The sequence below is a fragment of the Eumetopias jubatus genome, unplaced genomic scaffold (assembly GCF_037043125.1).
Source record: "Eumetopias jubatus isolate StellerSeaLion01/CBP00866 unplaced genomic scaffold, mEumJub1_p1.0 scaffold_9, whole genome shotgun sequence".
Taxonomy (NCBI): domain Eukaryota; kingdom Metazoa; phylum Chordata; class Mammalia; order Carnivora; family Otariidae; genus Eumetopias; species Eumetopias jubatus.
In genome coordinates, this window is record NW_028274815.1 from 23,500,207 (window position 1) to 23,513,276 (window position 13,070).

At 50.8% G+C, this 13,070-nt stretch overlaps 1 protein-coding gene across 6 annotated transcripts in view; it reads left to right on the forward strand.

Moving 5' to 3' along the window:
• PLB1 (phospholipase B1) overlaps window positions 1-13,070 on the forward strand; it is a 125,822-nt gene that overhangs the window by 74,940 nt on the left and 37,812 nt on the right. For all 6 annotated transcript variants that reach the window (XR_015768917.1, XM_088026380.1, XM_088026379.1 and 3 more), the window contains exons 26-34: window positions 1,486-1,567; window positions 4,174-4,278; window positions 4,398-4,493; window positions 4,711-4,782; window positions 5,793-5,831; window positions 6,391-6,451; window positions 7,329-7,387; window positions 8,537-8,610; window positions 12,598-12,641. Coding sequence is in view for 5 of the 6 variants with exons in the window: in XM_088026380.1 (XP_087882506.1) it covers window positions 1,486-1,567; window positions 4,174-4,278; window positions 4,398-4,493; window positions 4,711-4,782; window positions 5,793-5,831; window positions 6,391-6,451; window positions 7,329-7,387; window positions 8,537-8,610; window positions 12,598-12,641 (632 nt within the window). In the remaining variant the exon portion in view is untranslated. The remainder of the gene's footprint in view (window positions 1-1,485; window positions 1,568-4,173; window positions 4,279-4,397; window positions 4,494-4,710; window positions 4,783-5,792; window positions 5,832-6,390; window positions 6,452-7,328; window positions 7,388-8,536; window positions 8,611-12,597; window positions 12,642-13,070) is intronic.

Here is a 13,070-nt window from a genome sequence, read left to right on the forward strand (position 1 = left end):
TCTCCAGGGCCAAACAAAGATGGCTCCCTCTCTATTACACATCTCCATGACCTTCAGGATTAAGACATCCTTCTAATCTGAGCATGAGCATTTCTGTCAGCATTCCCTCTTGCAAAGCCGCATCTGGACCCGTAGCCCAGGTCCTGATGGCTGTGCCTCCCCCCCCGCCCCCAGCTTCCTCCCCAGCTCTGTAGCCCTTGACAGGCCCCGACAACAGCGCTGAGCACAGCACGTGGTGATGACTCATGTGCCTCCCCCACAGCCCTGCCCTCGGCGTGAGTCACTACTAGCACAGCATAGTGGCTGTTTGCTGAAGGAGGGAATGAATAATTCACAGGGGCCAGATCTGCTCTTGGAAATGAAGGGGTTCCTTGGCTGCTACCCTGAAGATGCATGCCAGACCTCACCTGGGGGCCCAGACCGCACAGGTCCCCCGGGGAAGGCCTGAGGACACCGTGAGCAGGAGGATGGCTGCCGAGTGACGCCTGCCTATTAACGCGGCTGGTGTCAGGCGTGCTGTATTTTCAGCTGCTGACTCATCCCCTGGCTCCCACTTTCTCCAGTCACTGGGCCACACAGGGGGTTCAGTGTATTCATTTCAGAGCACCTTACCCAAAAACCTCTTGCTGCCCATCACTGCAGGGTTTTTAGACAATTACAGTTAACAGTTCAGAGAAGGCATCTGCCAGGTCCCTTCTCAGCTCTGAAACGGCCAAGCCACTGACTGTCAGGTGAGACAGACTTGGGTCACCTTGTCCTGCTGCATCTCTCTTTTTCTGTCTCCGTGGTTGTGCTTTCCTTGGAGGCGCGAGTCTACTCTGAGCCATCTACACTATCATCTCCTCCCCCCCCGGAAAAAAAAAAAAGCCCAGATAGGGCAAGATGACCAACCAGAGCAGAGGTGCAGACTGGACAGAAGCAGTTTAACCAGGGATTAGGAGCTCAGGTTCAGACCAGACAGATTTGAGTTCAAGTCCTGGCTCCCACACGTAGTCTCCGTGTGACCTTGAGCAAGTACTTAACCACGCTGAGCTCAGTTTTCTCATGTATAAAATGGGGATGATGATACAACTTCTTGAATTGCGAAGAGGATTAAGTGGGTTAATACCCATAAAGCTCTTGGCACGGTGAGCATTCGGATGTGTGAGCCCTTATGATGAGTGTTGTTGTTGCTGTTGTTATTTTAAAGTAGGTGTGCCTTATCTCTGCTGCACGGTCTGTCCTCAGACAGTCTTAAGGTAACTCAGCTCCATAAATCACTCCTGCAGATGTTAGAAGTAACTGTTTCATGTTCATGTGAAAATGCGGCTCTGGGGCACTTTCCCCAGCTCCATCTGGCGCAGTGGACAGGTTAGCCAGCCAGGGCCTCCCTTACCACCGACTTCCAACACCTTCAAGTCAAATAGGTTCTGAATCTCAAGTCAGTGTCATGCATTTAGATGGTGATTTTGGTGGGATGAGGCATCTCTTTGGTTTGGTCCACAGCAAACTCTGCCCCTGTGTCCTGAAGTTTGATGATAACTCAACAGAACTTGCCTCCCTCATCAAAGTGAATAAGCAATATCAGGTAAGCCGGGAAAGGGTTCTAAGACCGCATAGGAACTGCTGAGTGGTCTGATTGCTCGGGTTAGAAAATGAAGTCGCGCTTACGTTTTCTTGACCCCAGCTGTCTAGTGTGAGGGTGTGAGGTTACCACTGACCAGTTTGCAGATTTAAAGACACCTTGAAAGGCCGCAGGGACTGTGATTTGGTTTATTTGCATCAAGCCATAGGGCCAAGTCACTGAACACACTTCACCAAATCTCAGTTCCTGGCCTGACACACAAAATGTTTCCATTTGTCCATGGAGAGTTATGTGAGTTTCTGACTCCTGGCTGGGAAACCCTTTCCACCTAAGAGAGTCTAGAGGATTCAGTGAGATAACATGCGTTTCCTCTGCTCTCCTCTCCCGAGAGTCCGAGACTCAGCCGATGATCTCTAGACATCCAGTGGGTTATTCACTTTAGGCCTTTTTCCAACCAATCTTTGACCAGGGCAGCTGAGCCTCCCTTGACAATCTTGAGTTTCCCCCAAAATAAACATCCAGTCACTCAAGAGGACAATGGTAGCCTTCCAGCTCTTCTAGAGTAGGCTGCAAACAGTTATCAGGATGGATCCGTCCTTCAAATGCATGGACTCCTTGGAGCAGAACCACTTCCCTGCTTTGAGGCCACCACACCCGTCAGGGGTATCAGGGCTCAGGGGAACAAGCCTCTGTCATCCTCTGGGCAACTCCCCAGCTGCACTTCCTTCTGCTGTGGGCAGGCACCTCTGCTTCTGGTGAGGGAGCCCATGGCCTAGACCAGGAGAAGGAAGGCAGCCAAGGTTACGGCCATGAGAGCAAACTTGTTCCGGGTAGAAGAGGTTCTTGGGGGCAAGCAACAAAAATGTACATGATGCTGGTTAATTTAACCAGTTGTATTTATTTAAGGAGACTGTCTGGAAGAGTTAAAAAGCTAGGATCAGAGGCGGGGCCGCCACAGATCACGGCATCATGAAATTCTAGGGGCCAGGCCATAAGGATCAAAATCAGGCCAAAGAACTCGTTCAGTGGGGTCACTGCTGCTTCTCGGACCTGGACGCAGCTGCCACCCCAGCAGAATGGATTCTGTACTGTCCATCTTTCCAGCACTAGCTCTGCAGGGCCCCCAGGCATGTGCCTAAGCCCGAGGGTGAGGGTCATTGGGAAAGCCCGCATTTGTCTCTCTCACCTTATACACTGGGAGGCAGGCTGCTCTTAATACAGTGGAGTTTTTCCAAACATAGGAAGTGGGTTTAGATGTTCTTCCCAGGTCTAATGTTGGTCACCACTGGGATCCAGGAGTTCATGGTCAGCCACAGGAGACCATCATACCTGCTGTCAGAATCCTCTCCCTACTTTCTGCAAAAGCTCTGGCTCCCATGGCTCTCCGTGGAGGCGATCATTGCTATTATTGACCACTGTGTGCCAGGCATTCTAGACGCTGTTTCTTTCCCTTCTCAAGAGGTACACGGTTCCACTGTGAGCCATTGTGGCTGATCCACAGAGTAACCAGTAGCATTAGAAGGGATCTAAGGGATGGTCTGGACCTGGCCAAACATCCTGCATTTACAGATGAGGAAAGAGAGGTCCAGAGAGGGAAAGCATTTTGCCGAAAGTCACACAGCAACTTAGTGGCCTCTGCACTCTCTCTCTGGCTGACCCTGGGAAAAGTACATGTGGTGCCTTTTGTAATGACCCCACTGACTTCCTGACTTCCTTCTCCAGCCAGGGTCCTGGCCCCAAATGGTAGAAATCTGGTAAGCAGTGAAATGGCAGAGGCTGGCAGACCCTGCAGCCAGAATTGGGATAACTGGTCCTCCTGGAACTGAGCCCAAGTGGGAGCTATGAGAGTAACAGCTCTGTTACCCTCCTGGACAGACCTGAGAGTCTCAAAGAAGTGTGCATGCCCCCCCCCACACCCCATGCGCAAATGATATAAATGGGCATTAAATGTCATTGCTGATCTGCCTTTGATTTTCTGAACAAATGTAGGACAGAAATAAATGTAAGGATTATCCAAAAAAGTCATTAAATTGAATTCATACCCTATCCCTCCCCCACCCCCTGCCCCAGTCTTTAATCAGAAGCTTTCAAAGGAGATCAAGCTGATGGTTTTGGGTTTTTCCTTGCCTTTCCTTTTTTTCCCCCACAGCCTAGGTCAAATATATGCAATTGCAAGCAGAGGTTGGGGTTGAGGTGAAGGCTGATCTAAAGAGTAACTAGCTGGGGGCGCCTGGGTGGCACAGATGGTTAAGCGTCTGCCTTCGGCTCAGGTCATGATCCCAGGGTCCTGGGATCGAGTCCCACATCGGGCTTCCTGCTCCTTGGGAGCCTGCTTCTCCCTCTGCCTCTCTCTCTCTCTCTCTCTCTCTCTCTCTCTCTCCCCCCCCCCGTCTCTCATGAATAAACAAATAAAATCTTTAAAATAAATAAAAATAAAAAAAATAAAAATAAAAAGTAACTAGCTGGTTCCTGATCAGTTGAGATTTTGTTACAGATTGATTTCACTCCAGGGACAGACTCTGTTTAATTCTATGGCAGAGAAAGAGGCAGCACAAAGCCCGAGCAGATATGGGGAGCCCCCTGACCCCTGCCCCCTTCGCCTCCTGTAGGAGGGGACCCACCAGCTGGTTGAGAATGGTCGGTATGACACAAGAGAGGATTTTACAGTGGTCGTGCAGCCATTCTTGGAAAAAGTGGACATGCCAAGGACATCGGTAAGGAAAGCAAGCATCATGGATATAAGGGGAGCCACACAGAGCCCAGGCGGTTCTGACTGTCATTTGTGTATTGGACGCCCCTCTAACACGGCCCCTCCTTTATGCCCCGTGACCAGGAGGGGCTGCCCGACAGCTCTTTTTTTGCTCCTGACTGTTTCCACTTCAGCAGCAAAGCTCACGCTCATGCGGCCAGCGCCCTCTGGAACAACATGGTAAGAGGACCGCGGTAGGGAAACCTATTCTCCCTCTGCAGGAGAAAGACTCTGGAGAGCTTCTGAAGGAGTTCAGAGGCCCATCACTCAGGCTGTATGATCCCCCGCCCCACAGTGATGACAGACCCCATTGCCTGTGGCCCTCTCTCCGTTCCCCAGCCCTGACCTACAGCTTGACCTTTGCATTCTTACCACCTCTTTCCACTCCTTGCTTTAGCTGGAACCTGTTGGCCAGAAGACAACACAGCACCGTTTTGAATACAAGATTAATATCACCTGTCCGAACCAGGTAGTGTGCGAAGCGCGTCCTTGTAAACAGGTCTATTTATCTGAGGCATCTTTTCCAGGATTTTAGCATCTCAGGTTTCTCAGCTCGTTTCATTCCCAGTTCCCACCCACAGCCCAGACTCCAGGTGATCATCCACAGAGCCCCATCTGGTTGGACCGTAAGGGGTGACAGCCCCCTGTGGCCAGGGGTCCCTAGTGTCCCTTTGTCTCTCCACGTCCCAGGGAGCCCCAGCAAGCTCCTGGACTGCACACAGCTGGGAAGAGGAAAATGGCAGCACCATCCAGCTCTCTTGGAGACTAGGGGGCAATAGAGAATGTCAAGGCCAGGATGGGGCAGAAGGATACCCTGTTTGTACGTAGCCACGGCCTCCATGGCAGGATAGAAAGAGCGAGGGACTGAGACCTGGAATATCTGCTAGGGCGATGGTGGGGGGCGGGGAGGGCTGGTCAAATGAAAGCTGGAGCTAGAAAAGCAGACATTAACTGGGAAGGCAAAGCAGAACCAGACCCCCATGTTCACTCACAAATGGTCAGGGAGATACTTGGACCTCTGCAGCTGTTCCCTCATCTCTACAAATTCCTCCATATCCCCAGAGGAGTCTCAGGTCTAGACTGGGAACCTCTGAGCTGGCGCATACATGGAGCAGGACCTCAAGGCACCTGACTTTCTTGCCTGGCCTGGGGTGGCAAGGGGTCTAGGGAGTAGGGAACAAGCAGAAGGTGGTGCTCTGCTGGGGGTGGGCAGGGGCAGGAAGGAGAGGAGATGCAGCTACCCCAGCCAGTTGGGTGGGAGGCGGAGCGCAGACTTGCTCTCCTGGGAGCCACTGCAGGGTTTATTCTAATTGTTCCTAGGAGTTCGGGTTGCAGAGAAGGCCCAGTGCATCCTGGGAGGGAGCCCACAGCAGTCAGCCTGGCAGGGAGGGGCTTGGGAATGTGGGTAGGGGAGGCCAACAGTGTTGTGCAGGAAGCCAGCAGAATTTGCTGGAGTTGCTCACCACCCTCTTCTCACAGTTCTGGCCGTTTCTGAGCACCTACAAGAACAGAGTGCAGGTATGAGCTTGTTTCTTCCTGTGGCCCTCCGGTCAGCACGGTGGGCAGGCCCTGAGCCGGGACTGGCCCCACAGTGGGGTGGGGGACGTGGGTAAGGGTCCTGCTGGGCAGCCAAGGGGGATTAACGCTCTTCTGTAAGGTCCACCCAACTACACATTCAGACGGGGCGGTGGGCAGAATAAGCCACACTGATAACAGCCCAGGTGGGACCACCCAGTCAAACCTCTTCAAAGACCCGGGTGAAGAGAGTTTTCCTCTTGTAAAGCTGCTGCAGAAGCAGAGGTGGTGGCCAGGGGTGGAGTGGGGTCGTTGTGCTGATGCTCTGATTCTCGCACCGGATTTGGGGGGGGCGCTGGGGGGGGAACGGGGTCTGAACTAGGTTAGCAGATCCCAGCCTGGGATCACCTAGGGAGCCTTCTACAGGTGCCCTTCCAGGTCCCTCCCCAGGGTGGAACCCAGGAGCTGTGTTTTATAAAACTCTCCAAGTGAGTCTGATGCCCAACCAGCCTCTCTGGTCCCTTTCACCCCTAAGATTCTATGATTCATTCTATGCCTTTAGAGTCATGGGAGCCAGCTGCCATGCAGGGACAGAGCCCCTTCTGCCTCGACACCCACCTCAGGTAAGCCCCTTATGATACACCAGAACCCAGGGCCCCTCCACAAGGACTCAGAGGCCAATGAGTGCTCTGACAAGACTTGGCATATGTAACTAAATGACACTGTTAGGGCTGGTGTTTGCTTCCTGTCTGGGTGGTTGCCTGGGACAGGTCCCCGCTTTGTCCCCCTCTGCCCTGCAGTGATGTCTTTACCCTATAGGACCCAAGGTGGCCAGACCAGGAACTGTTTGCTACGCTCTCAATTCAGCCTGTTATTCGGGGACCCCCAGAAGCTCCCCCCTTAATGGCCCAGCCCAGTGGTGTGACCTCCCTGAGGGCCAGAGCTGGGGGTGTGGTGCCCAGGGAGTCCCAAGAGCGAGCCAACTTTTCGGGGTGCCCTGTGGCCCCAGGCTTTGTGGTCACTGCTGCTTGCGGTGGAGCCAAGAAGTTCCTTGGAGTCTTCAAAAGAGATTTGGGATGGGCAAGGCCCGACCTGACTATTTCTCAGATTCTTGGTGGAAATCCAGAATGCAGCTTTAGATGGGCTGAGCCTCAGACCCTGTAGCTCATCTCAGATGGTCCACGCCCAGGGGGCCCTTACCCTTGGGTCACAGCTGGCCTCCCCCCACCCCCACTGGGGCTGACGTGGCAGATTCCCCTCCGCCCTCCCTACCGTCCATCCATCCATCCCTTCCCTGTCTTCTCCCTCAGCACCTCTCTCCGCACAGGCCCAGGATTTGTTTGTTGGGTCTTCTATGGGGAAACCCATCATATAACCTCTGCCTCCATGGCCCAAACACACACACAGGTTGTGCCTCTGGTCTTCCTTCAAGTCGGAAGCACTAGACTCTGACTACAGGTTCCTTCCCCCTGACTCAAGTGTGTTGGCTTGTCTTTCCAGTGCACACCCTGAGACCGGCAGATATCCAAGTCGTGGCTGCGCTGGGGGATTCTCTGACCGTAAGGACGCTTGGGCCCCAAGTGGGGTAGGGTAACTGTACTAGTTAGTTCCACGGCCTGTACCCCTGACTTCTGCATTCCCCTGCCCCTCAGGCCTGGTTCTGTCCATCCCAGAGCGTGGCAATGGTTTGGTTTTGCAGTCACTTTCTCAATCAGGTGTGCAAGGGGAAATCTTTTTCAGGAGCGAACTGAATTGTCTCAGATAGTAGAGGTTTTGAACACCTCCCAATGCTTTTTTTAACAATTGCAAAAAAAAAAAAAATGTCATTTCAACTCAAAATAATCTTCTGAACCTACCCGCGTGGGTGCTCTTTTCCCTTTGGATTATGCTTTAGGAGTAGCTCAGACCCTCGCATATTTTCTCTCTTTGCACCTGCATGGAAAGCAGCAGACTCCACAATTGTAGCTAAAGCTCTGCTCCAAAGTTCCAAGAAACGGGGCTCTGATCCGCCCAGATGACCACTTTCTGGCAACACTTCTTTTTTTTTTTTTTAAGGTTTTATTTATTTATTTGAGAGAGAGAATGAGAGAGAGAGAGAGCATGAGAGGAGGGAGGGTCAGAGGGAGAAGCAGACTCCCCGCTGAGCAGGGAGCCCGATGCGGGACTCGATCCTGGGACTCCAGGATCATGACCTGAGCCGAAGGCAGTTGCTTAACCAACTGAGCCACCCAGGCGCCCTCTGGCAACACTTCTGAGGCCATAAGATTGCCTTACAGAATGTCCCAGAGGGAAAGGGGAGAAATGTGAAGTTTCTGAGAAGCCTGCCCACTGCTGTCCACTCCAATCTATAGGCTCCTTCTTCATGCTTATAAGAGAACTTCGGAGCATAATGCTGGTAGTAATAATATGGCAGTGTCTCACATGTGCAAGGCACTTTGGAGTTTTCAATGCTATTTTTACGACCATGATCCAATTTGGTCATCAAAGCAATCCTATGAGATCAGCAAGTCATGTCCTCAGTGCAGTAAGGAGGCAGCTGAGACGCAGGGAAGGCCTATGGCTGGAAAGGAGTGTGGCAGAACGCAAGCCTGGTCTCTGACTCCCAGTCCAGGGTCTGCTCACACCACATGATGAGTGTGTTAGGAACTGCCCATATCCCTTTCCTCTGACTTACTCACTTTCCTATGGACTTTGGTGTGTTTTCAAAGGCTGGCAATGGAATTGGTTCCAAACCAGATGACCTTTCTGATGTCACCACTCAGTATCGGGGACTGTCATATAGGTAATGTTAACCCTTCACCCCCTCCCGCCCTAGGCTCACCCCCAGAAATTGGGTGAGGGGGTTGTCTCTTGTAAATGTGTAAATACTGAAGAGCAAGAACCAGGTCCGGAAGGGGCTTTCAGAAGGAAAACCGATGTGTTTCTGCAAAATGTGACCATGTGATGAGTGGAAAGGATATTTTATTGTTGATAACTTTTTTTTTCTTTAATTGTGCAGAAAAAGAAAACCAGGGTTCTTGTCAGACTCCTGGGTCAGCAAATCCAACATGAAATGCACCTGAAAAGCACCAAATCTCTGAGTCTTCACCTGCCTGTTTACATGGCTATGCACACGTGGAGATCTCCGTCTGTTTGCTGTCTCTATGTATTTATTCATGTCGTTCTATACTCACACCTCTGCCTTCACATATATGTCCACATCTGTCCAGAAAACTCTGAAATGCAACAGAGCACTTCGGGAGGAAAGGACAAAGACTCACTAGCCCCGAGCCCTCCCCGTGTGCCTGCACCCGACTAGGCACTGAGACCTGTGGGCGAAGGGGGGACGGGAAGCACTGCCAAATGCTCCTGCTCGATGGGCAGGTGTGGCTTGAAAGTAAGAGATACTGAGGGCTGCAGAAATAGAGAAGAGGGAGTAGGAAAGCTCCCAGAGAAGGTGGGAATTGACAGATTAGCCATTAGATAGATGAGAATGGGCATTCCAGACGGGAGGTAGAAAAGCGCGGGTGAGTCAGGTGAGTGGTTGGATGTGGGTGGGTGTTCTCCGGGTTCTTTCTTTCCCAAAGAAGCTCGTGTTTATGTATGTTTCACGGTAACTGGCAATTAGCTCGGAATTCCAAACGACTAGGACTAGAAGGAGGCCAGCCAGGAGAGGGCAGAGTGCTAAGAAGTTTTGCAGCCACTCCACACGCTTGCCTCCTCCCTTTTTCTGCCCCCTGAATTCAGATGGAACGTTTCTTCCAGAAAAGTGAGAGGGAACAGGGTGGGGACAGTTGAGGCGATGGCAGTTCTCTGGTCCAGCCTGAGGACAGCCCCAGAGGGGAAGGTTTGCCTGGGTGGGAGCGAGGCAGGGAAGACCCCGGGCGTGGGTGGAAGGAGGACACCGGCCACTGTGGTAAATGCCTCCCGGCTCCCCGGAGCCCCCACCTTTCCCCATCCCCCTAGCTGGGTAGAGGGCCTCTAATGGGCTGTGCAGAACAGAACAGAGCCTCGCCTCCTGACCGCCGTGCCTCAAATGTTACTGAGGCTGCGAGAAAAAGAAAAGCCAGAGGGGAAGAAAGCAAGCAGAGCTTAGGACATCCAATCCAGAAACGGCGTGAGCTGGGGGCAGCCTCACTCAGTCTTGGCTCTGGAAGGCAGTGGCTTCAGGCCGTAGTGTGGGAAACCGTAAGCCGGTGCAGGGTGGGGAAGCAAGGAGGTGTGTCCCACCTACCAGTCCCAGTGGACAGATTCCTGGGATTCAGATACAAACAGGCAATCTTCTGCTAAATGTTTCTCTGTAGCAATGGAAACATTCAGCCATTGCTCTATTTCTCCCTATAGGGGAGGCCAGGTGTGGCCTGATGTTTCAATCTTCTGGTTCTAGTCTAAAGCCTTTAAACCCTTTGTTCTAAATGTTTCAGATCCACCTGTGTTAATGATGGAAACTCTGGGTCAGAGCCTGAGTTTTGGGTTTGACTCTTGGGTAAAATAGACTAATGTTTCCCAAAGAGTGTTCCATGGAACACCAACCCCCTACAGGTTCCTGAAAAGGGCAAAATTCTTTATATCGGGGAGGGAACACTACCCACTATATCCTTCTGGTGGAGAACTCACATACATGTTAGCGTATTAAAGGCTCTGAGAAGCCCTGCAATGAAGAAATGTGTTTAAATTATCTGTTTAACCCAATGTTTCTCTTAATCTCAGCATCCTTTCTTTGTTCACAAAGCCTATCAGCATCCTCTGGATAATGTCCATGTAGTAGGCTGACCCGAGAAAAGCAATTTTCTGAAGCCATTAAGCTTCGGGTTTGGAAACAATAGGCAGTGCGTGGCTCCAGGTAAATGAAGAATGTAATTTGAGCCTCTTCCTCCAAGGAGACAAAGTGGATAGAGGGGGCCTCATAGAGTCAGACAGGGAAGATGACCCAGAATTCTCGGGAGGTAGGTTGCTGTGGGCAGGACCTGCAGGCTGAGGCTTGGCCATGACTATTTCCAAAGCCCCTTAACCTGAGAGAACCATATAGCAGGGACAGGTGCCGGCTTTGGCTAGCTTAACTGTGTGGCAGGCCCAGAGGTCTTTAGAGCATTGCTTTTTCTTCAGTTGAAATAAATTCGCTTATTTGGTATCAAAGAACCAAAATAAAATTTGCTTCCCCCCCAAAAAAATGCTTTTTTAAAAATTAGGTGTTCAATCTCACTGAAACTCCTTCTACAAATGTCATTGAGCGTCTACTCTGTAATTCTCTGTGCACCGTGGGTGACAAAAGACGAACAAAACCCAGCCTTTGAACTCATGGTTTAATATAAATTACATTAATCGGGAGGATCTCACACTAACTAGCTGTTTCGTACTGGTCTCTTTTCTTTCATGTGTCACATAAATCTGATCAAAATGAGGACTTAAATATTTTTGTTCGTCCATATTTATTTGTGTAATTCTCTTTCTCCTAGAAATGTGCACTCAGAGACTTCTGTAGCCTGTTCGTCTTGATCAACTACGGCACTTGTTTTATAACAAAGATACTTTTAGACAAGAAATTACAATAGGAAGTACTTGATGGGTGTGTTTAGGTATATCTCTGCGCTTGTGTTTATATGTTTATTGAAGAAGAAAAGGAGGCATGATTGGAGGAGGTATATGGATTTCTGATTTCCTGTAAAGTGTTCTGAGTAAATGCTTTTTGTCAAAAGAAAGAAGGATCGGGTAGCAGCTGAAGCTGTTAGCTTCATGCACAGTTGGAGTAGAATCAGAAGCTGGAACAAAGGTCCAACCACATTAGGTTCAGCTATCGGATGGGAGACAGGAGAGAGATACCTGAGTGAGACAGAGGGCAGGGCTCACATGGCTTCTTTCTTTCTGTGACCTGAGGCTGCCGAGCCCCTGACTTGACCACCCTCATATGAAATAGTCTTCTTCATCCCAAGCAATTCCTTGAAGGAAGAACAGCCATGACTTTGATTCATGGCCTGTCCTTTGGAAGTCTATACTGGTGGGCTGGATGCTAACACTATGTTCTCAGAATCTATTGGCTTGGAATAATGTGCTGGCATTGAGGAGGGAAGTGCAGGGGGGAAAAAACAAAACAGTAAATACAGTACATGTGAACACTGGACTTTGTCAAAATAGAAATACTTCTCTCCTGGCCTCCCACATATATTCAATTTAAATGCATGAAAGGAAATGTAATTTTGAGTGTGTCTTGAGGTTAGATGGAACACCATGGAACTACATTCAAGTAGATAAAATCAGATTGGGCATTGGAAGCCATGAGAGGCTACCCCGTGAACCTCCCAGCGGGGTTTACCGCCCCCACTGGGCAGAGAAGAGCCAATCCATTTTCCAAAGACTTGCAGCTCAAGCTGGTTTTTAGTTACCTTTCAAAAGTTAATTGACCCCTCTGCACCTCTGACCCCTCTGTACCTCCTCTGTAAAGTGGGGATAACTGTGTCTGTATCAAAAGCTTGTTTTGTTGGGAGGTGTTGGGTATCTAATGTAGAGAATCTAGGACATGCTGGGCACGTAGCATATGCTCAGCTAAGTGCTTTCTGTCCCGATTTGGTGGAAAAAAGAAACAGCCCTTTTTTGCCTTCAAATCCTGGTTTTGGGGGGGAACCAACCCTTTGGGGAATTCAGACTTTTCTCAGGGTTTCTCCAACACAGCGACCAATGGGTCTGGCACATCTTACAGCTGCTGATGGCGTGAGTGCTAAGAAAGGTGGGGCGCTCTTTCAGAAAGCCTAAGTATTGATTCACTCTCTCTCACTGGTTTGCTCACTCCCTACAGTTCAGGCGGGGACGACTCCCTGGAGACAGTGACCACCTTACCGAGTAAGTAACCGCCAGGGGCTTGAGTCTGCTCACTGGTTCCACCTGACCCCTGGCTTCCTGAGAATACCCCTCAGCTGAGAAAGGAGGAAGTCATCTTTGCATACTGCCATCGCGTAGGAGGAGAGGCCCATGGAGAGGTAGCTGAAGGGGGTGTCCTAAACCCTCTATTTGGAGCCCTGAGGCTTGGGTTCAAGCCCTGGCTCTTCTCTGTGCTTGCCAAGTGACCTAGAGCAAGTCACCAAACATTCTGAGCCTCGGGTTTTTTCAGCTGGCCCGGAGGGTGCAGAGACAATCCAATAAGATCACGAACATTCCCTGCACTGTGAAGAAAGGAAGGGCGGACGGGAGAGTGGGAGGAAGGGAGGGAAGTAGAGAGGGAGGGAGGAAAGGAAGGAAGGAAAGAGGGAATGAGGGAAGGAAAGGAGGGGA